Consider the following 21476-nt stretch of genomic DNA (forward strand, 5'->3'; position numbering starts at 1 on the left):
CTGAAGACTCTTTAACATACATAAAAACTTAAGTTTCTCAATTACCTCAGTCATTCTATCACTAGCAGTCCTATTACTGTGTTTTAAAAATGTAAGACAGTGAAATGTCTCTAAATAGCAAATGTTAGGAAGATCTTGGTCAGGCAGAAACCAGATGGCTGGTGAATACCTTTCATGGATGATTCTGGTGAAGCTATAGTAGAGCATGTTTGCTAAAACTCATTCCTGTATGAAAGCCTTCTAGTCATCTAGACCATCTTCAAGAGGGCAAAACTGCTAATTCCTTGAATGACCATCCCTCCAAAGCTGTATGTTTTGTAGACTTTAGAACATTGCTTTCCAGTTTCCCAAATGATACAACGCTTGCTTTGTTTTCAGGGTGGAAAGCCCCACAAACATCGGAAGGATCGCCTGCAGGATCTAATTGATATAGGTTATGGTTATGATGAAACGGACCCTTTTATCGATAATTCTGAAGCGGTAAGTAAGCCCCATCAAAGCAATAAGGAGAAATAAGACTGCTTAATTTTTTTGATAAAGAAGAAAGGTAAGGGAAAACACTTTCTGCCTTTATATAGCTGGTATGGATCCAAAGGGTGTGCTACTTTTGAAATTCAATCAATTATTTTATTTGTAGTCTCATTCAGATCTCATTATGCACTGCAAGAATTAAGAAAGCTATTACTAAATCACATAATTTTTCAGCTTTAGAAATTTATATTATTTTTGTGTCTTTCATATACTGTGGACTGAAATTACACTGGCTCTGTTTAGTTTCTTGTACGAGCTATCTGGATTAGCAACATCTGTATGCTAGAAACCTCACAGCTACTAATAATCCAGATAGCTTGCTTTTAAGAACTGTGACATGCACAGAAGGCATGATGCAGAACTGATACCTTCTTGAGCAAAAGAAGTTCAGCTATTAAACACAGTGGATAGTAGGCTGAGCTTGTCTGTGTGTATTGCTAGTTTTGAAGTAGGTCTGAAGGCACATGAACAAGTTTTCATGAAAAGTGAGTTTGCTGTTGGTGCTTATTGTAGCTTGTATTAATTTGTCCTTTTTCTTGGTCTGGATTAATATTTTAGTTGAATTTGCCAATATTAAACTGTCCTATTATTATCCCTCAACTTTTGGCTTTGCTGCTGGAACAGTATTGGGACCTAAGCCTTGGTATGTCCTTTCCAAAGGTTAAATTCTGATCTTCAGCTCAGTAAGAACAGATATGCTTCGGTCTTGCTGAGAAACCACTTGAGCCTGTAGGCTTATCTGATTTTACACTGGTGTTCCAACTGATCATCCTCAGTTTTTAAACTTTATGATGCAGGACCCAAGTTGTAACTTGGTTTTACTGGATTTATTGTGACCTATTGCAGGTCAGATATTTGATTTGAATAACTTTCAGTACTCAGGGTACAGGTCTCTATTGAAGATGTATGTGAGTCTAGCAGGATTGAACACTTACTGATGTATTAGTACTTTTCATACTGTGCCTCCTTTCAGCACTGTTCTTGTTATCAGCAGCATATCCCTTAGATTTGCAGGAGCATTTACTTTTGCTATCTCTTGCCAGACTTCTTGCAAGAACATACAAAAGGCAGTTGTTAGAGGACCAAATGGTTGCATCATGTGGTAGCTGTGGAAGCTACTGGGGAGAATGGTGTATTCTCTAAAAATTGCTCTCTTGAACAAATCATTATGCCTTGTGTCTGCTTTACAAATACAGACTAGTGAGAGACCATCTCTGTTTTGTGTTTATCCCCATTTCTGCTTAGAGGACAATAAAAAAAAAGCACTGTCAGCTGCGGTCTAAGTTCCTGTTTCAGAGTTTAAGAGTCCTGTAATGTAAGAGTAAAGTTCAACAAAACCTCCTATTCCATCTTAGATGCAAATGGGAAGTGTTGAGAAGAAAAATCTACATACCTGGCTTGCTCATCTTCTGTGCGGCCAGCTATTAAATCACGGTGTACACTGAGAAATGTCAGATCCAGGCCCAGCCTGGGCTTAATTTCGTTTGGAAAATATACTTTCTTACATATAAAGCTATAATACTCTGGGCACAAACACTTGAAAAATGAGTATAAGTACCTCTTAAATTGCTCCAGGATTGGCATCCTGTTGTCTCCCTCTGCCTCCCAGAAAAAAAAATTTGAAAACTTAGAATTTTAGTCCTCCTTGTCACAGGTGTGAAAGAAATACTGAGCTCTTTGTCACTGAAGGAGATTTATTCCATAGCTTTAGAGACATTTTCCTTCTAAAACCAGATTTTGAGGTAATGTCGTCAAATATTTGCAAAATCAAGCAAATAAAACTCTAGGCCTGTTTTTAGCAGGCATTGTAATCGAGTCAGGGAGTTCTGTTTCCTTTGGATCCATTTCCAATTAAGCAATTTTGTACGTATAACATAGATGCATATATAACGAATAGCATATGTAACAGGGCATTTGGGTCCTCCAAGGATCCAGGAAAGCCATTGTCCTTGTTTTCTTGAGGGCAGGGATCAGGTAATCTGCTAATGGCATGATTCTCAGGTAATGGATGTTAATGGGGCCAGAGTACAGACAAGTACGGGACATGGTTTTCTGGAGGAAGGTTCTTTTAAAGTGCCCTGATGAAGCAGGGTAAATTTTGAGCTGCTTAGTAGATTAGATTGCCATTGTTTACCCTCTGTGAAAATGGAAACCACACATGAGATTCTTACAGAGTTTGCTTTTGTTGTTTACTCTGGAAAGAATCAGCACTTTCCCACAGTGTAGTAAAGACTTCGCAGTGTGCCTGCATTAAAAAGATCAAATTCCTTGTGACTACTGAACACAGAAAACTGAGGGCCCCTGAAGAGCAATTCTGTGGACTCAGATATGAAGCCAACTTAAGTAAAACATTGGAGAAAGCTTTTTGGGTACTCATTACTCAAAGTGACAGTCAGTTCCTACCTCCCATCGTCCGTCAGACTTGTCTCTTCTTACAGGAATAAGTACGTAGTTACAGGTGGCTGTTTGCTTTGGCTGTATCTGCTGTTTGCTTTTTTATATATGCTGTTCAGTTTTTCACCTTGCTGTCCTCGTTGGAAATAGGTTTTGCTGTATTGTAAACTGACCAGAATTGTATTCTTTGTGGAATGGTATTCCTGTAGATTTCTGCTTCCCCTCTATTCTTCCTTCATGCATGTGTGTGTATATATGTGTGCATATCAGCCTGGTTTGGCTGGACCTGGCTTGCTCTTGTGATGACCTCTGAATATTTGGTTGGTTGAATACCTTGCTGACACTGTAAGCTTTATAAAGATAGAGATTCCAGGGGAGCACAGTGCACTCTCAGCTTTCCACTATGTAATGTAGAGCAGGGATCTGAAGTAATGCTGAGTTAAAATTTATGCAATTTTCTCTCACTCAGAGGTAGTAAGACTTGCACATTCAAAACAAAGACCAGTTAGCACCTTATCCTGTGTTGGGTGGATGGACGCAGAGGAAGAACCGCTCACATAGAAATCTCTAAGCAATGCAAGCTGTCTTTTGAAGCAGTGATACTGGGTAGCCACGCTGACAGGAACTGAAGCAAAACTTGAATGCCAAGAGGAGTGGGAAGCATGCAGTTCAGTACTTTGGACACCCAGGGCCATATGTCAGTATTTAACCCAGTGTACTATATTCATCGTTCCACTGCAGCCTTCTAAACACTGGTGTAAAGAGTCCTGTGCTGCTGGCTAGAGGGAACTAGCCTACCAATGCTTTCTCATACATGGAGAGTTTCTCCAAAACAGGTACTTCAGCTTAAAGGAGAAACTTGTTTTGCTTTAGCTACGTCTTGCCTCAAGAGCTCAGACCCTCTTAAAAGAGAAATTTTTGAGGATTGCATATTGATATTAGTAAATCCAAACACACTGGTAAAAGAGTTGCTCTTTTGCTATCTGGGTTTGAAGGCCTTCTATAATTTAAGGGCTTAGTCTTTGCAAAAATTGACATGAATTACAGTTTTCACACGTATCCAGGATAAATTTTGTTTACTTAATCTTCAGACCAATTAAAGGTGTGATAGATTTAATATCCTCTTCTCTGCCACCCTTGCTTCCCCTCAAGAGTTCCTGTTGTTGTCATCTAAAACTTAAAGCTGATGGATTGCCAGTAAGAGCATCTTGCACAAGGCTCTTGGATATCTGAGATGTTTTTTCCCAGTGAGAATGGTATCTACTTGAGGAATGGCAGAGCTCAGTGTGCTCATGGTAATTTTTACCTTGTTTGTGGGGTTCTGGCTCAGATGTTGTCTTGAGCCAAGTTAATGTTGTTCTCTCATCCTCCTTAATCAAAGTAGGTTGTTTTATGCTTAGCTGTGGAGAGCAGTGTCATTGCTTGAGAATGAGAAATGTCTCTTAACAACAACAACAAAAAAGAAAAATAAATTAAAAAACACCCCAAACATTAACCTGCCTATGTTAGAGGCATATAGAGAAAATTGCTACATAGGAACAATTATTAGACATACTTTCACATTGGATTGAGAGATAAAATTCACTTTGCTTTTATTGTGTGGAAAAAAGCTGCCTCTGTAGACCTCTATCACAAACCTCATCCACACTGAGCATAAGAGGGTGCACTAAAGCTCTTTTTTAGAGAGATTCACTTAATAGCTGTTTTGTTGGCTATGGATTTCTGGGTTTATATTACTGATCTGTCTTCCTTGTTCATTGTCACTTTGCCCAGTCTTGGGAGTTCTGTGGCTGGGGAATAGTTCTCACTTGGCTGAGTGCATCATGTCACCTTTAATAAAAGATGCCTTGCGTGCTTCCCAGGTGTCTTCAGGGTAGATCTGCCGTTTGGCACCTGATGTGTCAAATTTGCCCTTGCAAATGCATATAAATTAGGAGATTCTTTCTTTGGGTTTTTATCCCTCCTCACCCCCCAGAAATGAAAGGTGTAAAGTACCAAATACATAAAGCAGATACTGTTCTGCTTAATGCAGAACAGACATGTTTAAACTACAAACCCAGCAGTCCTCTAGTACAAGAACCATTATGGCTAGAGGGACAAAGGTAGTTGAATTTGCAGAACAAGTCTGATGTTTGTTAAAGCAACAGTAATGTTCTCTTGCTCCTTCTGCGAAATACCATATTTTTTTTAAGAAAGAATAAGTAATTTTTTTTTTTAATCCTGCGTTCTGGCCTAGGCTTCAACCAGGCAGTTTAGGACTGATCACATATTTAATGACCTCAGGGGGACAACTGAGAAACTGAAAATTTAACATCTGTGTAGGTACTTCGAAAAAACCTGACACTCATATCTGGCCTTTGTAGTACTGTTTAAATTTGTGTGCATCAAGAATGTAGGAGTGAGAAATCATTGTGAAAAAATAATTATAATAGGTGTGGCAACTTCTTGGTTTTTGCTAAATTTAATTTTTGAAGAGCACAAAATAATTCTTCAGAGTAATTTGTGCTACTAGAGGGGTAGGTCATGGCCAAGGATCGACTGTTCTTCGTGAGCAGAATAATTTATTTAAGCAGCACAAGGAACTTAAGTGTTTTCAAAAAAAATTATACAAACAATATGATTATAATAAATAGGAGAGTTTATAACATGCCAAAATAACAGGTCTTTAATAAGAGTATTTGTCATATATGATAAGTCTGCTCTTGACATTAAACGAACGGAAAGAGAAAGTGTAACTTTTTTTCTGCATAATCATTTAGTAATTCTGTAACATGAAACCGGGAGAGGTTAAGTAATACATCACACATTTATCTGAAACACCACCAGTCTGTATTTTCAGTGTGGGTCAGAGCTCAATCTCTGAAAGAACTGAGTTGAGCAGATAAAGGTGGTCACATACAGTGGGTATATCAGTGGTCATACAGTTTATAATGTAAGCTGAAATGTTTTCAAGGTGATAAGAATGTCATCTCGTTGCACTGAATGTCACTTAAGCTAATAGCCTCACTCTGGTGACTTATGGAAGGGTATAAAAAGTGGTGGTCATGATGAGAACGAAACAGGGCTATATATATATATATATGCCAGCTGTCCTTTGCCCCAAGATTAGAGAGAGAGAGGAGAGAGAAAAAACAAAGGAAACCACACCACCAAAACCACAAAACCCCCCCACAAAAAAACTTGCCTATGCATTTTGGAAGAGGAACATTCTTTACCATGGGAAAGCTCTTTCTGCTTGCTTATTAATGTCATCTTGGATTAGAAAAGCAATGGATTGTTCCTCCTTAACCTTATTCAGTATTTCATTGTATATTCTACTATGCTATTTTTTTGGAAAGATAGGTCTGATTTGGGGATATTTTTGTTTGTTCGAAAACGTATCCTTAGAGGATATCAAAGCCAAAGAGTGCATTTCACTTCTTTGTCTTTAAGAAGCATAGAGATCAATCAACTGTTTCAAGTATCTTAAAGTATGTAGTAAACTGTATGGATATTCGGTCCATCTGACTGAAGCAGCAATATTTGACATAACTTGAGCTTGACTTTATTCAGTGGAGTAGTGATGATCAAAAATGAACAGTTCCCCTTGTCAAGCTGGTTAGAGCCATCTCAGAAGTAAACTGAACAAAGAACAAAAATGATCCGTGCCTATCTTTTATCTAAATAATACCAGTTTCACAACAGATAATGTACAGGCTGCATTTCTTAAAACACTTCAAAGTGTTTGCAGCAAACCTAATTTCCAGGACTTAAAACAGAAGTGCCTTTTCATGTGTACTTTTATAATATAGGTCCTTCTCTGGAAGGAAGCTGAATGAGTAGGATCATGGTCAAAATATCTGAACACAAGAGCAAACAATATTAATATAAGATACTGTTACATACTGTGGGTCTGGATTTCAGAACTGAACTGGTATAATCCATAAAATTTCACTGTTTGTGGTATAATGATGTTGGAACTGGTTGACTTCTATTTTTTAAAAAAATCCGAAGTTTTCTTTCACACCTAAATATTTAGATTAATGGCACTGAAGCATAGAAATGTAGCTCAAGGACAGTTGAAGATGACTTACTGATCTACTTTTAGATGATCAAACAATATCAGTCTTATTTTGTTGTCTGCAGAATGGTTCCATAATCTTTTGTGGGACAAATCTGTGTTCACAGGAGTCAATCATATATGAAGCCCTGTCTGTTTGTACGTCTGACTATTTTAATTCTCAGTCTTGGAATGTGTAAGAGCAGAACACTGTAAATGGCTGAAGTTATTTTCAATTAGTAGGAGCATTTCTGTGATTTCATAAGCAACAAAAGCTAGTGCAAAGCAAAAGCCTTGAAACCAATTCATTAGAAGATTTAGAACTTGCAAAAGCCATGTTCCCTTTAACTGAGAGTCCTGAAGAAACTTTAAAGTGAAGTTTAATCTAGCTGTTGCCAGTATCTTACAGAATCATATTCAGATTTTCTGTTCAATTAAGACCCTAGGAAATAGTAAGCTTACCCTGAAGGAGGGGGTACTAGGTACGCTGTAGTCTGCAGGCCCTAGATTTAAGTAAACTGAAAGTAAAATGAAATGTTAAGTTATTAGTGATACCTTGTTCAGTAGGCTGAGGACAAATCAGATTTTGGTAGGGAAAAGTAAACTCTTTCATGGGTTAAGGAAGACTGAATGTAAAAAGATCTTTGAAAATCTGACCAAATTCAGAGTCCTCAGCAGAAGCTATTGAAGCCTCAACTGTTCAGTTACACATCGACATCTTGCTGACCTCGTTTGCTTGCTGACTCTTATGGACTAGCTTGTTCATCTCTGTATTGAATGAATTCTGCCTTTCTGGTTGCCTTGTCCCCATGGATCCATGCCACATAGCATGTTGGTCATTTTTATCTGCTGTGGTTCATGGTTTCCTCACATGTAGACTGCTTTTAATCTTCTTCTTGTGTGCTCTCCAGGGCTCCCTTACTGCTCTGCAGCCAAGTCTTTGCTGTTCTTCCCTTTACTTGTTCTTCACTTCTTATGATAATGGTCCCAGCTTTGACTGTGCGCTTTTTCCTTCAAACTTGGCAACTACTGTATTCTTCTGTTTTGATCCCAAACTGCCCCAACCTCACCAATTCACTTCACACCCTGTCAGCTCAGAAGGGAAATGCCTGCTATGTCCTTTAAGCACTGTGGATAATAATTTATTTTCTTTTGCTTTCATCTTCCTTGTACATAATGAAGCTGGTTCTGAGCGCTGTAGAAAAACAACACATTTATCCGGAATTCTTACCCAGCCTCCCCTCTCAAGTTTACTTTGTACCTCCTACTTTGCGTGCTCGTCCTGGTCTCTTAAGATGAATGACAAGTCCACTACTAAGCCACTTTGCTTTCATTTTGCCCAATTAATAGATTCTCCCACTTTCTTGCACCAGTCTTTCATATGATCTTAGGGTATTTCATAGTTCCTGCCACCACTTGTCCTTTCCCTTTCTGTTTTTCTGTGCTTCTTGTTAAGCCTTTTATTCCATGAAGATAAAAGGTGATGACTCATGTAAATTTCTAACTACTTATTCAGATCAAATCCACATAGACATCCAGTTCCGGCTCTTTCACCAACTTCGTTGTTGAATTATACGTTCACAATTTTCCTCTTCTGGATAACTCTTTTTCCTGTCTTAATGCTTTTGGTAGCCCAGACTTTCTGGTTCTTAAACCATTTTGCATTATTTTGCATTATGTGAAATACAGTAAGCTGTTAGGTGACACTCCCCTTTGCATTGCGTGTGTTCCTTTCATGGAGGTGATCTCAAGTGTTCAGTTCGTGTTGTGGCAGTTAAAACTGCCTACTGATTTATTCAGCCTGTTGAATTCTGTCTTAAGAGACATGCAGTGGAAAGCCTGCTGGTTCAGACTTTAAAATAACACACTTTTTTTCCTTCTCAAGTATCTTACTTAATCATTTGGCAGTGCTACCAAACATTCGTTGCTTGCAGCTGTAACTCAAAATGGACTTTTTCCTCTGCCAGTGTGCGTACCTTTCAAGCGTGTCAAAATCCTATCCTTTCTTTCAGAAGAAAGGCAGAAATTGATTCTTGGTCATTGCACCTCTATTGTGCCTTTCTGGTACTTTTGTAACACTTTCCAGGTCCTGTAAATGCTTCCTCCTTATCTTGGTTGGCAGGTATGTGTCTCTGTCACTTTGTGCATCCAGACAGACTGTACCTTCCAGAATTGTCGCTGTAGCTTCAGTTCACTATCTAACAATTTTCAACTAGTAGCAATTTTTGACTAGTAGCTCAAAATTGGAGTGACTCCGGACGACATTGTCTTCCTGCGCAGTGATAATGGCATTTTCAAGACAAGCCTCCCTCAGTGCTCTTGCGAACACTTCCATGACTTGCTTTGTTGATATTTTTGTATAGAGCTAGAATGAATCTATTAATCCTCCCAGTCTTCCTGAGTGTTTGCTGTTAACAAGGTATTTCCTAGAGATTAACTGTTTTCTGGTAACACTTAGGGGAGAATGTCGTTCGGAGATGGCTGCTGGTCATGAAATGAAATAATTAATATTGTTTTCCAGTATACTTGATATTGACCACTTTGCCTGTGTCTTTGGATTTCAGTATTTTTGAGATATGGGTTTGTAATTATAACTTGAAAATCCTTCATAAATATTAAGTGCTTTTCAAAATAAAATGCGTGTAAGAGTTTCAAACCTTTTGTGGTTTTAAAACTGTCTAAACAGAGTAAGAATGTGTCCCGACTTTCAACAAAGGAAGTCCTGATACTGTGGTATTTGTATGAGGCAATGTCATATTCAACATCTGAAATTTGAAATAAGCTAACAGATACTGTGACTAAGTTTGCAAGGTGTGAGCACTTTTAACAAAAGAAAATTTCAGAGAACTTGGTATGAAAAGTAAGTTTTTGAGCAGGCACTGTGGTTAGTTTTAGTGTGTGTTGGAACACCAGAAACTGGAATTAATGAAAACCGTGGCGGTCTTAATGAATCAGAACATAGAATCTAAGAAGCTTTTTTTTATGCTAAATTTACAAAACATCTCTACTATTTTCAGTCCTAATTCCTGGATAACATCCAGTCCTGTAAAATTCTGATATACAATAGGCTTAATATAGGCTTATTCCACTGCAATATAGAGATTGTTCAGACTGCCATATTTTTCAAAAATATGGGAGAAATAGGTTCTGGAAATAACTGTAGCTATCACTTACAGATAACTTACAGGGCATGTGATAAGTGTACGACTAACAGAAGGTAACTTGAACAGCACATTGCCTCATAAATTGAAGAGTATTCAATAGAAGTATGAAACTTAAAATTTAAAATCTATAGAGGCAGGGTTTTCTTGGGGTTTTTTTGGAGGTTTTTTTTACAAAATTTGTTTTCAACCATTGATGTTGCTGGTATGGCTGTTGTAGATGAAAACAAATAATTTACTATGTGCTTGCCTGCTTCATGGACAAAGTGAACCAGTGAACAATCAAGTTGCTTGTAGTGGTGTATCATTGTTCATATGGTTTATGTATCTTGAGGTTTTAACATCTAGTGTAACATAACACACACTCAGACAGAATATTGGGGGAAAAAGTTTAAGAAGTTTTGATTTTTTTTTTATTTATTTCCTAGAGGGGCAAGGAAATGTCTCTGTGCCTATCCTAATTTCCTTCAGAAAGCAGTACTTTTAATGCTGTAAACCTGTTTTTCCTTTCCAAAAAAGATGCATTGTTTTGTGTACTTGTATATATTTTTTTCATGTATAGGACTGGTAGATGAACCACATACTCATTTTAATAAGAAATGCTGTTAAACTCATCTTCTCTTTCTTGCCCAGTATGATGAATTAGTTCCTGCATCCCTGACAACTAAATATGGAGGGTTTTATATCAACACTGGTACACTGCAATTCCGACAGGCATCTGATTCAGAGGATGATGACTTTGCAGAAGACAAAAAGCATAGGCCACCTAAAGTGAGTGATCTTGATTTGTTTTTTATACAGAACTTATAGCTAGGTGGACATTAGGAAATACTAGATACACTTAGAATAGCTTGGATGGACAGGCTGAAAGCAGAATGCCACGCAGTATTTATTGCACGCAGTTTATTGCGTTTTCTGGTTTGTGGCTCATTCAGCATTCAGGGAATAACTCAGGATATCCACAGGCAGTCTGGTCTTGCAAGACCAACTGACTGTTTAGGTAAGCTAACAAGTTGTCTATTCATCCTGAAGAAACAGGTGATTCTGTATTTTTTTTTAGGAATTTTATTATGAGATGAGAACTTAAATTCTCCAGCACTACTTTTACTGTTTTCCACAAAGCTTGCATGATACGAAACCATTCCTAGTATTCGGAATAACACTTGAACTTCCTGCTTTCTGATGTCCTTTCCTGCTCTATGATTCTTCAAATTCAGTATAATTTTAAGGTTCTTATATTAGATCTGACTGGAATGGAGTTAACTTTCTGCGTAGCAGCCCTTAAGGTGCTGTGATTTGGATTTGTGAATAAAATAGTGTTGATAACACACTAAAGTCTTGTCTGCTGACTAATGTTTGCACAGTGTGAAGACTTTTTCCCTACTCTGCACCAGCAGTTAGCTAGGGATCAGCAAGAACTTGGGAGAGGAGATAGTTAATCTGAATTGGCCAAAAAGATACTTCATTCTATGTATTTTCATACTTGGCAATGAAGCTGTAGTAGCAGAAGATGATGGAGGGATTCAGTCTTCTGAGGTGGCTGTTGCTCATACTGGCTGGGCATCAGTCTGGATGTGCCTTAAAGTGTGTTTATTGAAAACTATGAAAGTGTTAAAACTAAATGTTTCTTGCTGTAAGAGTCCTTCAGGGTGGAAGAGTCATTGTCCTTTATTGAACCTTTTCTAGATAGCAAAGTTAAAAGAAAGTGAAGATCGTGGAATGAAGAAGCGCAAGCGGAAAGATGAAGGGACAGAAAAGGAGAAGAAGCCTCGGAAAATGAAAGTTCCTAAGCAGTTGGGGTAGGTTTCTTTCTTTAGATGAACCATCTGATTGCATGATGTCTGGTTTCAAGATTACATGCCATAGCAAGATCATCACAGCCATTTGGAATATTGTGTTTTTAAACTATCATTAACAGCTAATGGATTTTGGTTTTGGAATTTTAACTGTGTGTGTGCTTTCCTGAGTCCGAGGCTAGCATGGGAGGATTAAGGTGGTGGTTTTTTAATTAGCTTTCAGAAAACTGTCAATGAGTGAAAGTTATCTTATTATGAATATTCAAATTGATATTGAAAATGTATTGATAGCACTTTTCATCAAGGTGATGCATTGGCAGAAAATGTTCAGTTTAAGTAGCATATAGAGGATTAGCCTGCATGTCAAAAATCGTAGCAGCTAATTTTTTAAACATACACAGTGTGCCTAATTTTAAAGCAACCTGTCACCATAGGTCAGCCATGAGTTTAACTGTGCCAACTTCTCCATAATTAATTTGAGAAGTCAAAAGTAAATAACCACTGCCTTAATGTGTACAGAAGTCAGCAAAAGAAATAATTTGGAAAGCATGAAATCACATAACCAGCAAAAATTTATAGTAGTTGACAATATAGTCTAAAGATGAAGGCACAAAGTACTTGCTTCTGACCTCTGGTTATCTTTTAATTGTACTAAATTCCCAGCTTTTTGTTAAAGATTACTAAGGCCTCAAAAGTCACATGCATTCTAATGAAAGATTTCTTTCCTCTGTAGAGTAATGGCCTTAAATTCACACAAGTCTGAAAAGAAGAAAAAGAAATTGTATAAAGACTCACTCTCTCTGGCTGCCATGATCCGTAAATTTCAAAAGGAGAAGGAAGCCATGAGGAAGAAGGAATCTACTCCAAAACCTCCCGTGACTGTTGTAACCTCTACCCCTAGTAAAATTCCTTCCTCCTCTCTCAGTGCAGGAAACGATATCTCTGACTTGAATCTTAGGATCAGTGATCCTGTCCTCTCCATTTTTGGTAGCACAAATGGACGTGAGCTCCTGCAAGAAGCTGAAAGTGCCCTGGAGATGCTGGGAGACATTGACTTTGACAAGTTGCTTGATGGGACTTCTGATGGCAGCCCAGTATCTGAGCTGTCAGGAGAAAACGGAAATGTCACTCAGGCAACCTACACCTCTCAGGTCATGACACCCAAGCAGGTGCCTGCCCTCCCAGAAGGGCTGCCTGTGCTTCTTGAAAAGCGCATTGGAGACCTTCGAACAGTAAGTATGAATTCACTGGTAAGGGATTGCATTCAGGAATCTGAGAATGAGGAAAAATAATTAGGGCCTGAGTTGTCTTCCTGGAAATGCTGCCTGAAATGCTAGAAAAGGCAGAATTGATCTTGATGTCAACCTTAATGTCTGCATTTATGCTCAGATGTAAATGGGCACAGAGATGATGCAGGTCAATTGTTAAAGCAGTGTTTGTTTCACAGTGGAGACAAGGTTTTCTAAATTTTCTGTGTACAGTAACTTGTAATGTTTGTTTTGGTTTTTTTTCCATAATGGAAATATCAATGTTATTTTGACTTGAATTATTAGTTGGTGAAATGGAGATAGGTGTTTTCTTACTTTGGAAGAGGAACCCTGAAATACAACTGCAGCTTACAAATCGATGTTTTGAATTTTTGGCATTGTAACATAAATGCTAACTTGCCAGTTTAAAAAAAAAAAAGCGAGAACAGCAAAAAAAACCAACCACAAAGACCACCCAGCCACAAAAAAACCCGCCAACCACGAAACTGAGTACTTTATTTTGGAAGGTTAGAACAGAATCCAAACTTGTCAATATTAATGAAAAATATTAATCTGCAGGTTACCAGCACCCCAGTAGCTTACTGAAAGGGATCACTTATTAAGATATTGTATGCTCCTTGTTTCAATTTTGAATGTTGAAAATAAATTTGTCGTTTGATTGTCCAGATTCTGATATTAAAGCTTTTCCTTACTCAATAAAATGCAGCTTTTCCTTACTCAGTAAGTTCTGAAAAAGCAATTCAAGTAACTACCTTCTTGGGAAAAAATAATTTAGACAGTAGCAGAGCTTGCTTTGCTACAGGTTACAGAGTAATGAAAAAACATAATGTTTCTTTTGCCTGTATGTAAATGTCTTATAGTATTCTTGGTTATTTTAAAATGTACCAAGCTAAAAACAACCAAGGAGTTAATGTTTACTGAAGTGAGAGAGATTTTTGTATACCTTTAAATATTCAGGTTAATTTTGCTATGAATGAGCAATAAGCTTCTAGCAAAACTGCAGAAGAACTGGATTAGGCCAAGAGCCAGGAAGTGTTAGTGGCCTGCCCCAAATTCATGCTGCTTCACTGTATAACGAGGACCACATAGTTAGAGGAAAGCTTTAATTCAGTGGCTCTTGGAAAACCAGACTCTTCTGTCTTCTGCTTTTGATGTCTTCTGGAAGTTTGGTGCTGGCTGAACAGATCAAGTCCACACATACACTTGAAGAAAAACTAGACACTTGTTGAATTAAAAGATTGCAATTTCATTATCTTCTACCAATTGCAATCAACTGACACATCATCAGTGGGGGAAAGCATCTTCTAAAAAGCAGGAAAAGAGAAATGGGTCTTGTCAGATAATTGCCAGTCTCACAGCTTCAGTGCTCTTTACTGCAAAGAAAGCTAATAAGTTTATAAAGCTGTAGGAAAAAGCCTATGTTCCATGGATTAGTATAGTATATCTTGATTAAAAAAATAAAATTAGAAACCTACAGACTAAATAACAGAAACTTCCTGACTTCCTTTTGTAGTTTAATGTCTTCTGGTTCCCTAAGTGGGCAGTTCTAAACTACCATGACAGAAGGCAATATTGTACACAAGCAGGAAAGTAATAATATGGCTATTTTTCTGTTGTGAAAGTAACTGTCAAGATTGTCTGTGGAACAAAAAGAAAAAAAACAAAAGCAACCAAAACCCAAAACAAAAACAGTTCAGTGATAGCAATGCAGTTTTTGAATCTGCCAATGTTGCTCTCTTCAAAAGCCAGCAACACTGTCCAGCATGATAGTATAATGCTGAAATCAGATTTTAAGGTCTACCTGGGACTGAAATGTCAAAGCATACCTTTCCTTCTGCTTTATGTAAATCAGAAGATGATAATAATCCTTGTGTTAATTATACTTAGATACTGGATTTAAGACTTTGAAACTTGTCTTTTTGGTATCTTATCACTTGTGACATCTATAATCTCTCTAATTTTTTTAGCAGGACAAATGCTTAAACAGATAGTGCTATCCCTTCAGCAGCTGAATTTACAGTAAACAGTAGTGAACAGAATGCAGTCCTTACAGGAACAGACTTAAAAACTCTGGTACCAGTGTTGATGAGTGAAGCGGTAAAGCATTCAGACAATGGGCTACCTTATGGTTTCTGATAATCAGACTCCTATTTTCCTCTGTAGTATAGAGCTCACAATTTGAGAAATATTTTTTCTTTCAAACTTAAATGGATCAGTTACGGAGAGCAAGAACAGTAAGTATGTCATAGTACCAAAGGAATTTTATCGATTTAACACTTGCATTTATTTGTAGTTTTTAGTTATGATGTCACAGGTGACTAAAAATTCTTTTAAAAGGTAGAATTGGAGATTTTAATTTGACTGTTCAGCCTCATAGCATGTTGGCAGCCTATATATTTGTCAGTCACTATAATGATACCACACTTGCCTGCTTTTCCGCATACATACCCTTTTCCAGCTCCTTTAGTCATTTGCTGTCTGGTCTCGGTGCCAGAATGTAACATAAGAATAAGCCTCTAAAAGTGCTTTTTTTTTTTCTCTTGACTTTTATAAATCTGTGGAATGGGTGAACATCAGAGATGATCTTAATGATTTTTGGTAGAATGATGCAGGGAATTGGCTTTTTCCTACAAGCTGTCATTTTGAAAGTAAGAATCTAGGTGATAAGAACAAAGAAAGGGATTCTGCACAGGAATTCCTGCAGGATCAGTAAAAACTTAAAATAAAAGGAAGTGTGTATACGAATAAGGCTGTCTCTTTTTCCCCACCCCAAACAGACTCAGGAAGAGACCAGACAAAAATATTAGAGAGATACAGTTTAAAGATGGCAAGAATGCTGGACAGCACCAGAAAAGAGGGATGAGGTATTCTTCTAGCATACATAATCCCTATGTAGAAATTGCAATGAAGGACAGAGATGGATCTAAGAAGGCTGGGAAGTTGTAACTGAATGAGGCACATAAGAGGTAGAAAAGGAGCCTTTCATGGATTGAGAGTAGAAAAGTGTTGATGCTCTTGCCTGCTTGACTTGTCAAGCAATGCTCCTCTTTTTAAAGCAAGCAGTGGTAGTAGAATGTTCCTCATGGTAATATAATAAAACATCTCTACCATTTTCTTTCTTCATCCTTTTTTAAAAGATGAATGTTTTAACATCATTTGAAAGAAATCCTTCACTGTGAGGGTGGTGAGACACTGGCACAGGTTGCCCAGAGAAGCTGTGAATGCCCCCTCCCTGGAAGTGTTCAAAGCCAGGTTGGACAGGGCTTTGGGCAGCCTGGTCTGGTGGGAGGTGTCCCTGCCCAAGGCAGGGGGGTGGACCAGATGATCTTTAAGGTCCATTCCAACCCAAACCATTCTGTGATTCTATGAGCAGTGATTCAGGCAGATTCTAAACAGAATAATTGTTTGCCTTAGAGCAAGTCGTTTTTATTTGAGTGTAATAATAAGAATCCCCACCTCTTTTTTTAAATGGCTGAGTATAGTTTGATTTTGTTCATTTTTTATGTTCTCTGGAAAATAAGCATGTGATACAGCTGTGAAAGTAAAGATACAAAGGTCATTGGGATAAAATGCTCTATGAACTTTTGGATACTCTTTATTACTGTATTTTCAGGCCGCCAAGATGTTTGATGAAGAAGGCAGGAAGAAGTTTTTCACGCAAGACATGAATAATATTCTGCTGGAGTAAGTGCTTATCTGTACAACCTTCCCTTTTTTGGAAAGGGGGTGAAAGGAAAAGTGCAGAAGAGGAAATATTATTGAGGTTGTTCCAACAAAGCCCTTTAAAGTCAATGAAGGTAGATCAGTCTAAGTTAGTTATTAGCTAAAGAGATTTATATATTAATAGAGTTCCTGTCATGAGTATCTGTCTGTCTTTATCAAGTCTAAAGTGTTTTGTAGTGCCCTGTGTCCTTGACTTCATGTGTAAAAAGTCAACAAAACTGCCATTATTTCTTCCTGTACCCCACTTTCATAACTCAGAACATATTCAGCTTTCATGAAGGAAGATGCCAGCTCTTATTGCTTTGTAATCCTTCAGCTGAGCATTTAATATATAAGCTTCTATGTTTGTATTCAAGGAAACATAAAGTAATCTCTAAAAGACTGTAGCAGTCAAAATTGTGTCAAGATTGATGTGCAGTGGTGGGAGTAAACAAAATTTGAATGACAGTGGTCTACATTGCTGGAGAAGTATGTATAGGAATGGCTTCCTGCCATTGATTAAGACTTCCTCGTTTTATAAAGAAAGTTTATCTTAACATGTCCCAAGCTGCTGTATTTCAGTATGCATAGCTAGAATATGTTTTGCATACAAAGCTCCCTTAGGTTTTTATTCAGTTGTCATCTTCATCTTGGAGTGCCTCACTGGTTGGTTGTCTCTTGTTTTGTTTGTCAGTATTGAGCTACAGCTACAGGAGATAAATCCTGCCATCCGCAATGGAGTGTACTCTCACCTTGAGGCTTTTGTGCCATGCAATAAGGACACACTGATAAAGCGTCTGAAGAAGTTACATCTCAATGTCCAGGTAACGATGGGGAGATCAGCTCCAGCATGGCTTAATTATGTGTTAGTGGTGAGGAGAGAATGCAGAAGAGTAGAGCAGCAGCCACAGTCTCCAATAAAGCAAAAGATTTTTTGATCTGTTTATATCAGCTTAAAAGCTTTATTCTGTGTACCTGTTACTGTCACTGCTTCAGGAACAATTATTTTAAATATTTCTGGCCCTCTATTTGAGAATGAAGTGCTTTCATCTTGATAGCTGGGTACAGGGTACATATCAAAGTAGCAGAACTAGAAAGCCACAATAGTCGTCGTTATGACAGACTAACAAAATTATTGCATTCACTTTTGTGCCAAGAAAAAAGAAAGGCTTGATAGTAATAGATGACCCAGTCTCTAGTGCTTGTGCAAATTTGTCTTTGTGGCAAATACTGTATATGTCATTTGCAGTTGCTTTATGCTTAAAAAATTTGTTTTTCTATTGAATAAAAAAAGTTATCTGTGATCTGAAGTAACCTGACCCAGTTCTTTAGAAGAAATCCAGGAGTAAATCTTGCAGAGTGTCTGAGGATCACGAATGCAGAGATCTCAGAACTTACTAAGAAGGCAAACAGATTCATATGTTATTTCTAAGTAGTAATATGTAATAGCATGTAGTATTCTAGTTCTTCTCAATTAACAGTTATGATTAAGAATTTAAAGTTAGAAGGTGTAGGAAGATAATTTGATTAACTGAAAACATACTTGCTAGTGTTGAGTTACTCATTGGTCAAGTAATCCTACATTTTCCTTAAGGTTTTCTTCCCTTCCCTATTTTGATTTAAAAGTATTATTTAATAAGATCATGCCATAATCTTTTGGGATATTCATTATATGTTTCCTTGTGACCATCTTTCATTGTTTCTAGTCTCCAGACTTACATGACTTGTATGAGAAATTTCAAGTATGTGCATTTCTATTATGCTGTTGAACCTAACAGGATTCAAGTGCCATGTAGGAAATGGCTGTTGCAGTCTATAGCTAGTACTGGGAATGTTGCCTCAGGAGTGAGTGTGAAATAATTTTTGTGAAACTATCTGAAACACTCTTTACACTGCATCTAATAGGACTGCTTTGGTGTTTCTCTTTTTGCAGGATGACCGCTTGAGAGAACCACTGCAAAAGCTGAAACTGGCTGTCAGTAACGTCATGCCTGAACAGTTATGCAAGTATCAAGAGGACTGTCAGGCCCGCAATCAAGCCAAGAATGCCAAGTAGGTATTCCTGGAGTCTGTGCATGCCCTTTCTAGAGTCCAGATGGAAGTCTGTTTCCATGTTGTTCATTCCCTGAGCTCAGCAACGTACTCAGCTTCAGTTTACAGGTGTTTGAATTGTACAAAATCCTTAGTTTTGTATAAGTGATGTTATCACCTGACTTTAGAAAGAAATTCTATTAACTGAATGAAATAGGTCTTAAGAGAGAAATTATAAACTGTAAGAAGGATACTGGAGATTCTTAAAATAGTGGATTAATGGAGGAAGGTGGTGTGGTTGGGTTCTTGATGTGTTTTTGTCCTTGTTCATTGTAATTGTTTTCTTCATAGTTAACAGACTTTAGACTTGGAGAGGCATTAATAAATTGATAACCATCCTGCTGTTTCCCAGTAGAGACACTACATGAAGCTTATAGCCAGCATCCTTGATAGCATCCATACAGTGTGTCCTTTCCGCTTGTCTCTGAGGTCCGTGAAGCAGTAGGGAGAGGAAGATGAGCTGTTTACCCTTTCAGTGGGGGTGTAATGAGAATCTGTAGACAGGTCCTCCTTTTCTCCCCACCCCCAACACCTAAAATGTCACTCTTTTTCTCAAGGAAACATTTTGTCTGTGTTGTATATCTATAAAGAAAACAATTGTTCTAACTGTAGATTGCAAGCGGAAGACGAACGAGAGAAAAATGGATCAGAGGAAGATGATGATGAGAAACCTGGAAAGAGGGTTGTGGGACCCAGAAAGAAGTTTCATTGGGATGACACAGTGAGGTGAGACAAACTACGTTTTCCACCAAGAATTTTCACTGACTTAACAAAGGGATCTCCAAGGGGGTGTTTTACTTGATACTGTTTAATAAATAGTCATTCTCAGAAGTAGACCTCGGAGAAGTTTTGGAGAGTGTTGGGAGTAAATAGACAAGCTAGAATGCTGCAGTAGTAAAAAAGCCTTTTTCTTTAACTTGAAAGGCAAGATCATCCTATGTCCAACCCTTTTTTCACTGCTTACTTGTCTGCTTTATCCAAGTACATGAGAATTTTCCTGGTCCTAGGACTTTGGGCTTCTTTGAATAAAGAACATAGGTGTAAGCAGAGCTATACCCGATTCCCACTATTCTAGGGATTGGTCACAAAACAGTGTCACACAATGAGCGGTAATTGGGGCAGACCACCAAAACTGCTGTTGCTGTTTTGGCAAGCCTCCCAGCCCTTGGGCAAGCCAGCATCCAGAATACATGAATCTTAACCCCTCCCATCCCCACCAAACATAGGTTCTGCGTTATCTCTCAAGAGCAACACAGATTCTTGTCTGAAGTGATGAAATCTCACTCTTCTGTTTCCTAGAATAGGTTTTACTGAAAACAAAGGTTACTATTTAAAAAATAGTCTAAGCAGGATTTTAAACAAGCAGATCCTTCTAAATAAGCCATGTCCTATACAAGATCTAAGCTAATTTTAGTACAAATATACATATTAAAAGAAGCTGGTGGACTTCTTGTGCTGAGTCTCTTTAGTATGTTAAGACAACAGGGAAGCAAGCTTTATGGAATATATACAATCAGTATAACTTGGACTGACCTGGAGTGAGCCATACTTAAAGAAGAGATACTTAAATCTGTTGTTTTTCATGCAAGAGGCTCCAAAAGGCTGATGTTACTTAACTGTGTGCACTTTTGTATTTTTTAAGGGCAGTAAAAGACAGCATCTCTGTCAGAAAGAATATTCCGTTGAACTATTGAGTGTAGAATGGATTTCACTTGCATTCAGGCATTCCCCATCTTAAATGAGATAGAGGTCACTATAGGTAAAGTGAGAGGAGATGTTTCAGCTATGAGGAAACCACCAAGAAAATGTAAAACCAATTACAAAATGATAGTAAGGATGGGAAAAAATAAAGCAATGTGATCTGTTGGAAATAGAGAAGTGACAGTGGCAGAACATACCAGCTGTAGTAGCAAGCTTGTGCAGTTTGGCAAACTTCCAAAAAACACGATTGGAGCTGAGCTCTTCCTACAACTGGCAATGGACAACAGCTGTATAACATCAGTGCTTCTATTTCTCAGCCTTTTTCTGCTGAGCTTTTGAAAGAATTGTGTTTCTCTCTACAGGTCTCTGTTGTGTAATCTTGTCAAGATCAAGCTGGGATGCTATGAGCTAGAGCCAAATAGAAGTCAATCTGCTGAAGATTACCTCAAAACCTTTATGGAAACAGAAGTGAAACCACTTTGGCCTAAAGGCTGGATGCAGGCAAGGTGAGATACCTGCTTTGTATATCTATTCACTTTGGTGTTAGCGATTTCTTAAATCTTACGTATTGTCATACATTTGACTCAACCATGTACTATTAATATTGGTTAAAACTTTAAAGCATGTCAGTGGAACTGGAGTATTTTAGAAGAATGAACATTTTTCAGAAGTTAATTTTCTCGTTTGCAAGCCTGAGAGCTTAAAAACCCACCGTTTTCCTTGGAGAACTATTTGCTTTTGTAATCTGCTGAAGTCTGAATTTACTGAAGTTTGTAACACAGTGCATGATGCT

The 21476-nt window shown here is 37.8% G+C and overlaps 1 protein-coding gene across 1 annotated transcript in view; it reads left to right on the top strand.

The window, feature by feature from the left end:
* The window catches only part of LOC104548171 (ubinuclein-2-like), a gene marked incomplete at its 5' end in the record, with an annotated part of 27640 nt that extends 6447 nt beyond the window's left edge, over positions 1-21193 (top strand). The window contains 9 exons of the mRNA XM_010194113.1: positions 379-480; positions 10759-10896; positions 11812-11924; positions 12655-13153; positions 16803-16873; positions 17586-17715; positions 18825-18943; positions 19595-19708; positions 21046-21193. Of these exons, the coding sequence (XP_010192415.1) occupies positions 379-480; positions 10759-10896; positions 11812-11924; positions 12655-13153; positions 16803-16873; positions 17586-17715; positions 18825-18943; positions 19595-19708; positions 21046-21193 (1434 nt within the window). The remainder of the gene's footprint in view (positions 1-378; positions 481-10758; positions 10897-11811; positions 11925-12654; positions 13154-16802; positions 16874-17585; positions 17716-18824; positions 18944-19594; positions 19709-21045) is intronic.
* Positions 21194-21476: the final 283 nt, after the last annotated feature.

The sequence above is a fragment of the Mesitornis unicolor genome, unplaced genomic scaffold (assembly GCF_000695765.1).
Source record: "Mesitornis unicolor isolate BGI_N332 unplaced genomic scaffold, ASM69576v1 scaffold41991, whole genome shotgun sequence".
NCBI lineage: Eukaryota > Metazoa > Chordata > Aves > Mesitornithiformes > Mesitornithidae > Mesitornis > Mesitornis unicolor.